Source organism: Lycium ferocissimum, chromosome 8 (assembly GCF_029784015.1).
Source record: "Lycium ferocissimum isolate CSIRO_LF1 chromosome 8, AGI_CSIRO_Lferr_CH_V1, whole genome shotgun sequence".
Lineage (NCBI taxonomy): Eukaryota > Viridiplantae > Streptophyta > Magnoliopsida > Solanales > Solanaceae > Lycium > Lycium ferocissimum.
In genome coordinates, this window is record NC_081349.1 from 43,898,681 (window position 1) to 43,908,979 (window position 10,299).

At 33.3% G+C, this 10,299-nt stretch overlaps 2 protein-coding genes across 2 annotated transcripts; both read left to right on the forward strand.

Annotated features, from left to right (window-relative positions):
- The first annotated feature begins 1,446 nt into the window (after positions 1-1,446).
- Positions 1,447-4,384, forward strand: LOC132066989 (LIM domain-containing protein PLIM2b). The gene is made up of 5 exons (XM_059460164.1): positions 1,447-1,816; positions 2,488-2,587; positions 2,702-2,727; positions 3,117-3,206; positions 3,811-4,384. The coding sequence occupies exons 1-5, from the start codon at positions 1,682-1,684 to the stop codon at positions 4,123-4,125; spliced, it is 666 nt and encodes a 221-aa protein (XP_059316147.1). The 5' UTR covers positions 1,447-1,681; the 3' UTR covers positions 4,126-4,384.
- Positions 4,385-5,537: 1,153 nt separating this feature from the next.
- LOC132066990 (NAC domain-containing protein 20-like) lies at positions 5,538-9,440 on the forward strand. The gene is made up of 2 exons (XM_059460165.1): positions 5,538-6,012; positions 8,964-9,440. The coding sequence occupies exons 1-2, from the start codon at positions 5,672-5,674 to the stop codon at positions 9,307-9,309; spliced, it is 687 nt and encodes a 228-aa protein (XP_059316148.1). The 5' UTR covers positions 5,538-5,671; the 3' UTR covers positions 9,310-9,440.
- Positions 9,441-10,299: the final 859 nt, after the last annotated feature.

Consider the following 10,299-nt stretch of genomic DNA (forward strand, 5'->3'; position numbering starts at 1 on the left):
GTCAATTTTGTTTTAGACACTATTCCACCACTTGATTTCTCTATTTATTCACATTGACTCGACGTATGGTCTTTGTTCAAGTTTGCAATTTATTTTGAGCAAAGTCTGCTTTGCTTTGATAAAATGTTTTCAGTATTCTCCACATCACAGTTCGCATTTCACAAGCGTGGTAACTGATGATGAAACTTAACCATTAGCCCGCTAAAATTGATACCGAACAGCCGATATCTTATCGGTTTGTTAACAATTTAGCATATTTGATCAATAACCAATTAATCGAACCATTATTTTTTTTAAAAAAACGAACCGGCCAATAAGACGACGTACTCAATTACAAATGAATTGTACAAAAACAAATTATGCTTCAAGTCCAAGAAAGTCGGATCGGCTATTTGAAGCATTGTGCATGTCGCTCCATTAAGCCTGTTTCAGTTCAATATTTAAAAAATGGGAAAAGGGTCAAAAATGTCTATCTACTTTGGGAATAGGGTTAAAAATATCTTTCATTACAAATTTGGGTCAAAAATACCCCTCCCGCCATTAAAGTTTTCTAATGCAACCAACTTGTTCCCGAGTCCTACATCTGGAGCCACTAGGCACAGGAGCGGGTAATCCATGCATATGAGTATTTTATTTAGTTGGGTCGGGTTTAAATGGAGCGGGTTTAAAAATGAAATCGGATTATATATGTTGGGAATTTCCGTTAAGACGGGGTATATTTGAAAACTTTAATGACGGGAGGAGTATTTTTTTTACCCAAATTTGTAATGGAGGATATTTTTAGCCCTTTTCCCAAAGTAGAGGGGTATTTTTGACCCTTTTCTCTTAAAAAACTTAGGCTTTTGTAACACTTGAAGATCTCTTCATCTTCAACTAGCATATATATGTTTGCCAAGAGTTAAAGACTCCGAGCAAAACATTTGATCCAAAGAAAATATGTTGAATATCTAAAACTAATTAATTTAATATGGCATATAAGATCTTTAATTTCTTTAATTTTGTTCTATAATTAGTTAGGTTTTGCATGGATATATTTCCAAGAGATCGTTGATTTTACGAGATAACTTTCTTCTATGTACTTTTAGGTTTACCTAGTCAGGATTCTTACGTATATATATATGACGTCCCTACTGATTATTTGTAACCCGAAAGCAAACTTTTAAAAAATCAATCCTAGTATTATTTAAGAGAGTAATATGAGGAAAATCGTTAAAGGACAAAAAAAAAATGAAGAGATAATGTAAAATAAAGAAAACGGCCAAGCCTAGTAAGTTACTTAACTACCTAGAATGAATTATTTTTTACAAATTTGTCATGGTGAAGAGTCAAAAAGGGGCCTCATTTCACTCCAATTGAAGAGAATTATATCCACAATTTTTGAGAGGCAAATAAGTTCCATCAATTTCACCTCCTACGAAGTGGATCTTCCAATCACGTGTCGTGTTTTTATCGGTGCACTAGTAGAATTCAATTAATTATTTTCCAATGGGAAAGGATAGTGAATAGTTTGTCTGTTTGTTTAATCTCAATGACCATGAAGCTTGTTAGATATAAGAAGGAAAAATAGGATCATTGTAAGTTTTTTTTTCTCTGCCATTTCTCATTGAGAAAAAGTTGTTATTGAGATTTGAGTTACAAAATATTAAGGAAGAGAATTAATTAAGAATAAAGGGAAAAGGAAATGGCATTCACAGGGACATTGGATAAATGCAAAGCTTGTGATAAGACAGTTTATTTTGTTGATTTGCTGTCTGCTGATGGAGCTACTTTCCATAAGTCCTGCTTCAAATGTAGCCATTGCAAAGGCACTCTTGTGGTATGTTTTTGTTATTACTAATAATTACCTTTTTCCTCTTCTCTTGTTTTTGATCTCTAGCTTTCTTGTCCTCTAATTTGCTTTTGTTTTTGCATGAGCTCTGGTTAACTATATAATTAAATAAATAAAAGTGTCTTTTCATATGTAACTTAAGTTTTTAGACAAGATGATCATAAAAATTTCTACATATGTATGATAGTATGCTGATCATGTCCTTAGTTTAAGTCTCACCTTTATCTATCTCAAAAAAAAATCCTAATCCATGAAAAAGAATCAAGACAACATATGAAGATATAGTTACACAATTTCAACAGCTTCAATCCCAACCACTCTCACGCTAGTTACAAAACTAAAATATGGTGTGAAGTTTAGCTAAAATAGGATCGATCTTGAAGGCATATAATTGTAAATCATACAACATCGTAGCTTTTAATTATAAGAACGATCAAGTTGTTAATGAATGGAACAAATTTAGCCTCTGGTAATAGTAGAGGTCAACTATGCCAATAAATTATATTTAATGGTCGCCCAATTGATCATCAAGAATTGTAAAAACAACTTGACCCTTGTCTTTGTGTCTCTTATTTCTCTCTCTATTTTTTTTTTCGGGGGTTTGTAAAATGAATAATGTGGCCACTTTTAATTAATGTTGTTGTGATTCTTTTTGGCAGATGAGCAACTACTCATCCATGGATGGAGTCCTCTACTGCAAGCCACATTTCGAACAACTTTTTAAGGAATCTGGAAATTTTAGCAAGAACTTTCAGACTTGTAAGACATTCTGCCTTTTTCTAATAATTCATGATACATTTTCTAATTTTCTTTTATATTCAATTTCATCATTTTCTCTAATCAAGTTTACTCTTATAATTAATTTTTATACAGCCAAGCCTGAGAGGGAAAATTCGCTGGTACGTTATATATGTCTCTAACTTCGCATTTCTACAATGTTATATTGGACAACCCCAACAAAAAAAAAATAGAAAAATTACTGTCAAATATCATTCGGCCATCTCGTTTACAAAATATGTACACAATGTATGGGTAATGTATAGTTTATACTAAATATACATATAGTATAAATACCTATAGATTTAGTATACTCCACTTATACATATAATATACATATAGCCGAAATATATAGATAGTGTATACATCGGCCATATTTAATAAACTAGTCGGCTGAAGGGTATATTTACGCAAGTTTCCTGAAAAAACCCCTTTCTTCTAACATTTTCTTATTATATTTCCTTCAGATCTCCTAAATGCTTAATTATGATATGGCATAAATTTTGTGCAGACAAAGGCTCCAAGCAAACTATCTGCCTTGTTCTCTGGAACCCAAGACAAATGTGCTGCTTGCGACAAAACTGTTTACCCTCTGGAAAAGGTATCAATTTATTGTGTTCGGTATGAAGGAAAATATTTTTTAAAAAATAATTTCAATTTGTTGATTGTCCAAATATAATTCTTCTAAAAGAGAGAAATTGGCTTCATCATTTCCTCATTTTTAGGCGGATATCCGTTTCCTTTACAATTATCTGAACTCGTGACCTCATATGTTGTTTTAATCAATACGTGAACATTATTATTAATCTTAATAAGTATATTTTTCTTTCGAAAAGTATTGTTTCACCCTCCAACCAAACAGCTGAAGCATTTTCCTGAAAAGTACAGAAATAAATAATTTTCTGAGATATTGACTTCTATCGTACCAAATACGCATTTCAATAAGAGTAAACTACAAAAAGAAAAATGAAATTAGCTACGAACTTCGTCGCTAATCTATGGCTAAATTTTTTGTAGCTATCAAATTTTTTTGATAATCTATCCCTAATCCGTGCTAAATAGGATTAGCAAAGAAGTTTGTTGTTTAGCTACAGAATTTGTCCGTCATTAATTCATGTTTTGTTAGTAATGTTAAGTAGATTAGTTCCTTTTTGTGTCAAATAATAGCTTCTAAAAACTAATAATCTCTTAATGATGATTGATAGGTAACAATGGAGGGAGAAGCATTCCACAAATCATGCTTCAAGTGTGCTCATGGAGGTTGTCCGTTAACTCATGCTACATATGCTGCACTTGACGGAGTCCTCTATTGCAAGCACCATTTTGCACAACTTTTCATGGAGAAAGGAAATTACCAGCATGTCCTCAAGGCTGCAAATAACAAGAAGAGTGCTGTGGCACCTGTCGATGATGATGATAATAACAATGAAGAGCTTGCTCATGACAAGGCAGATGATGATGAACAGCCAGATAAGAAGGAACCTGATGATGATGATAAGCAACCACAAGAAGAATCTTGATCACCCCAATTATGTCACTTAATTCTTGATTAATGTTTGTATTTCTGAAAAAATTGAAAAGGTTTTTGCATTTAAAATCCAAGGCAAACTAACCCCTCTTTTAATTATTGTGATCAAAATTCTTGTTATCTATTTTGAGTATACAAAATTGGTTTTTTCTTTCTTTCAGACTTGGTGTCTAGTTTGTAAACATGTTGGAGACGTTATCCATTTTGATTATACAATGATTTGTTAGTGTTGGAAATGGCTATTTGGTCGGATCAACTAATAAGGGGTACGGTGTTAATTAGTTCATTAGTTTATCCTCTTCCTAAATTCTACTTTTATCGTATCACACTATTATGAGTGTTGAAAAATAACTTTTTTCCATGTTATACGGCTAGGGTTAGCTTTACAAAGAAAACGCTCTGCATCTTTTGAGGATTTTTAGACTGTGGAAATAAGGGAATCAATCCACTTCGTGACGATTCCGACGACTTGTGATACAAATCGCGGTTGCTGCAGATATATCCTACAATTTTACTCGTCCCGATGAAGTTATATTCGTTTGTAATCAATATACTATCTCTACATCTTATGTACAAAATATATTCTTTTGTAATCAATATACTATCCTATAACTCCACCAATCAAGTCAAAATATAATATATATTTTTTTAAAGAAAATACTCCTAATGAAAACTAGAAACAAAATATTGAAAAAATCCTATCCTATAAAACTTAAAAGTATCAAAATTCTAGGAGCCGAAAGCTTTATAGAGTTGCCGTATTCTCCCAAACTGCCGCTGATAATAACCCTTCTAGGAAAAACTTTACTTTGTGAGGTTTTTTCTTGTCTCATAAGTTAATATACCAAAATCTTATATTTTTGAGTCCATAAACTTTGAGACTAATAACTTATAAGATAAAAAGAGGGTCATTCACACAAATGCTCCTATTTTGGACTGGTCTTTAATTTTTGTCTTTCAGCATTTTTTATGCGGCATAAATTTAAATTCACAAATTATGCCGAACACGGAAAACTTTCAACACAAAACATAATCCAGAAAACGGCATATGTATCATGACATCCCACAAATTATGTCAGACACGGTAAAACTTTCAACACTGGACATGAGCTGAAAAATACTACACAACTTATGCCGCATAACTTAATTCCTACAAAATTTTTGCCTAGCGAGGCAGAAGTTCAATTTTTAAAGATAAAATATGTTACAGAACTTATGTAGAGCGAAGCATGTTTGGATATTTTTATTAAATGAGCAGCAGGGACAAAAATTAAATACCAGTGCATTTGAAGGATAATCCGTGCAAAAACTTCTATATTTTTTGGTCCACAAACTTTACCCACTAACTTGTAAAATAAAAAGAAGCGTCACACTATTAATACAATAAAAATCCTAATTAATAACGGAAGTATTACACCCTCTGTCCCAAAACCCTAATTTCAATTTCTCATATCCCTGATTCAGATTTACACTGCAAATTTTGTGTTTGTCGTCTTTACTGCTCGATCATCTCTCGTTTCTTCTCTAAAAAAGCACGAATGGAGAAAGGTTATTATTATTCAAATCCAACAGACAAGGAAATAATGAACTATTTGGTGAGGTACGTAATAGGCAAGCGTTTTCCATGCAAACATAAAGTTGTGGATTATGATGATCTTTACGGAGTTAGAGCGATGTGTCCATGGCAAATATTTGAAGCTACAGAAGGGACAAAGAACACACGTTACTTAGTCACCTCACCAAAGAGGAAAAGGGCAAGTTGGATACATTATTTGTCATTTTCACTTAGAGCTAACCAAGGGATGTGGAAATATGTAGCCAAATTCAAGGAAATATTTGATGATCAGAGGAAACTTATGGGTTACGTCAAAACTTTGAGGTACGTACTGTTGGAGTTTTTAATTCCAACCTATGGTTACCCTTTTTCGTGTAACGTTTTCTTTTTACCCCTCCCCTAGGAAGGCTCAGCACAGCGGTTAAGGGGTTGCAAAAAGTCCTATGGTTTCGAACCCGCAATCTTAGGACTTTTTGCAACCCCTTAACTGTTGTGTCGAGCCTCCAACTTGTGTCCAGGCGTGTCAACACTGGTATAGATATCTATAAAATCAAAATTTCGCCTACCTATACAATGTAATTTTTCAGCAAAGGAATTTGGCTTGACACTCCTCAGGCAGGGGTAGCTCTGCCCCTGCTCCCTCCGTTTCAATTTGTTTGTCTTAATTGGGTTGGACACGAAATTTAAGAAAGTAAAGAAACTTTTGAATCATGTGGTCTTAACTAAAGATATGTTTTAATGTACCAAAATGTTCTTTAATCGTGTGATTATAAACATATCATGTGGGATGTTGAGATTAAAGAGTTGTCAAATTAGGAAAAAGACATTATTTTTTAAATATACTAAAAAGGAAAGTAAGACAAACAAATTGAAACAGAGGGAGTACAATGTAAATTATGGTTAGGGTTTTTTCTTCTGCGGAAGCGAATCTATAATAACCAAGGTTTGAGTTATCCATTATTGGGAATTCTCACCTGACTTATGAATTTTCTTTTTTCGTAGCCGAAATATCCTTCTGTAAGATGCATTGAATTTTCTATTTGTGCAAACCTTAGTCCGGTGTCGCTTGGTAGGGTGTATAAGAATAGGGTGAATTAGTAGTGTTGGGATTAACTATGCTAGTATTATTTTTTACGGACGGTTTGGTTTGTTGTATTAAATTATATGTATTGCATAATCTCTAAATTGTATTAGAATAGAAATAGTACTAGTCAGGGATGGATCTATGTAGTGGCGTGGGAGTGCCACGCCACCCGGGCGCCTGTAAAGGTATAAATAATAATCATGCCACTTGGAGTAAAATGTAGCCCATGGTGCCAGTGGTTAGGTGCCACTTTTTCCGCCCCAAGGGATGCCAGTTCGAATCCTGCTGATGTCTTTCTTTTTCTTCCTGACAGGAAATGTGATATACTAATTAACAAATGAACAAGGCTTTTTATTTATCTTCTCTCAACTCGTACCATTTTTATTCCTTTTCATTTTAAACATAATAAATCACCTAAAATCTTCTCCTCTCTCTTCGTCAAAATTTAAGTAAAATTTTTCCCTACTGCCCAACTTCTCTTTCGTTGTTGTTCTTATCTTTAATTTACATATTAATTTATTTTATTTAAATGGTTTAACAAAATGCAAAAGAAAAGGCTATGTTGAGTCTTGGTTCACGCTGATTTAAAAAAGAAATTTTCTTTATGTTGTGCTCCCTTCATCTCAATTTATGTGGCACCTTTTTGGATTTCGAGATTCAATCGAGGCTTACTTTGACTGCAATTTTTTCATGTATCTTTTGAATATTTTGAATTATAAATTAATTGACTATAGTACTTTTTATGTAGTTTTCAAATATGTAAATTTTATTTTTAAAAACTTAAAAGATTTAATGTCCGAGTTCATGGTCAAAACTAAAAGATTTGATTCTCGAAATCTAAACTGAGCCACATAAAATGGGATAACTTGTAAGCTTGAGTTGATGTACCTATCTGAGCATGATGTTTTCTATATAATATTTGGAATAATATTTGTCTAACTCAAACAAATAACTCGAACCGCAATTCAAAGTTGATCAAACCGATCAAATGCTTACTTTATTTGGACCATGTAAATTACAATACGTCTACATTTATATCAGAGTGGCACCCGGAACCTCCAAATTCTGGATCCGCCTCTGGTACTGGTATTGTTAATGTCATAGTTTACTAGGTATAAGAATAGTACTGAATAGGGTGTATAAGTAATACTGGTATTAGTTTCACCCGACTTAAATTTGCAACCAAAGATTATACTTACTAAAATTTAGTATCAGCATTATTCTACCTAATACACCCTACCAAATGACCCCTAACGGTTGATTAACACCCTTTATGAGCAAATGCCGAGCCAGAATTTTAGTTTACAAGTTTTGAGCTACACTCCTTTTTGCTTAATGATTTCTGAGTTAATTTATACATCTTGAATGAATTCTTTAATACAAATATAGGATTTGACCAGCTATGGAAAATAAATTTGGAGTCCTTATATGTTCTTACTTATAGCCTGTTTGGCCAAGCTTATTTTTTCCCCAAAAGTACTTATTTTTTCAATAAGTGCTTATTTGAAAAAAAGTGAGGTGTTTGGCCAAGCTTTTGGGAGAAAATAAGTGCTTTTGGAGAATGACGTTTTAAGAAGAAAAAAAAAATAGCTTTTGCCAAAAGCACTTTTTTCAAAATCTTTTGAGAAAAATATAAACGGTAAGCAATTTTTAAAAGTTTGGTCAAACACTAATTGCTGCTAAAAAGTGCTGTTTTAATTGATTGGCCAAACACAAACTGCTTTTCGACAAAAGTGCTTTTTTGAAAAGTACTTTTTTTGAAAAATACTTTTTAAAATAAGCTAATTTTAAAAGCTTAGCCAAACAGGCTATTAATCTTCACCTCATGATCCAACTTTTGGAGTTGAATTGGGCCTAAGGTGTATTTTTTTTCTCATAGCTCGTGGATCCTAAATTTCCAGCCGTTCCATCTAATTAGAATTGTCCATGAATAAATAAAAGATGTACTTAGTTTAAATAAAGTGGTGTATTAGGATTAGATGACGGTTAGAAAAGTGATCATGAAGATTAGCCTCCCCAGACACCACTTATGGGAGTACACTGGGTATGTTATTGTTGTTGTTGTTACGTTTGCTCGCCAAAGAAATTCGTTTTGTTCTTCTTCAATAAAATTTTTGACAATTGCTGGATTTTAGAATTTATTCCTATGCTTCCATTTATCTTGTAAGAATCTCCATGTTTTGTTTTGCAGGTACTTCCATAGAGAGCAATCATCATGGAGAAAGAGTGAGTGGCTTATGAGAGAATATTATCTCATAGATAAATATCTGCCCCCAAACAAAGTTAAGAGAGAAGATGTCATAATTTGCATGATCAAGAAGAAGGAACAAAGTAATAGAAAAGGTTATAATCCTGATGATGAGAGGCAGATTATTCAATCTCTACAAGGCCTTCAACTTGATAATCAAGACTCTGTGATTTCTAATAATGTTGCATGTTGCCAAGGGATATCTAATGACAAAACAGAGAAGCAGATTATTGAATCTTTACAAGACCTTCAACTTCAAGACCCTGTGCTTTCTCATGTTGCATTGTAGCTCAATCTAATTGCTATGTAGGTGTTACTAGAGCTATGACCCTCATAAAATAGTAATGGTTGTACTTTATCTGTTGAACATAAATAATACAGTCCTAACTTTTCTAGTTCTTAAAAAGAATTAGGATGTGTTTGACACCAAGGAAACTGTTTTTCATAGAAAATGTTTTCTTGAAAAATAAGTGATTTTCTTATTTATATTTTGTTATATTGTCATTTATACATAATCTAGACAAACATTAAGAGGTGGGGAGAGGGTAGGAGTGTAGGGTGGTGTGGTTGGGTGGGGGTGGAGCGAGTTGAGGTGCGGGGAGGAGGCAATCAAATGTGAAATGCCACTTATGAAATTGTTTTCCCCACTTGAACCAAAGAAATTATCTTTCCTCATTTTTGAGAAACCTTTTTTTTTTTAAGAGAAAATGTGTTCCAAATACTTTGACCAACCAACACACCCTTAATTGTTGCTGACAGTATGGAGGGTTTTCTGTATGTCAAATTTTCATATAATTGAGGAGGTTTACATCTTGAAGAACAGAAAGACAGGAGATTTATCGAGTATTTAGGAGATTTATCGAGTATTGTACTATAATGCGCCCGAATAGAGCAAATTAATTTTGAAGGATTATTTAATCATCCCTAACTAGAGGATTGGTACGAATTGATTTAGATTTTACTTAATTACTGCAAATGATTACATTACATCAATTGCTGGGATTCAAGTCCTGGAATGTGCGTAAGACCAGTCATGCTTACTCAATGGATACTGCCGGTGGCAAAGCCAGGAATTCAAGGAACAAATTCTAATGCTAAGGGGACTCAAAAACTTACATACATGCAAAAATTCATGTTTACCCTGTTTACATAGAATAATTTTTTCAACTAAGCAAGTTCAATTGAAACCCCATTGCACCCCTATGCCTCGAGCCTTAGCTACAACCAACCATAAGCGAAACTGTCTAGTTCATCCAAATCTCCTTACCCTAACCTTAGC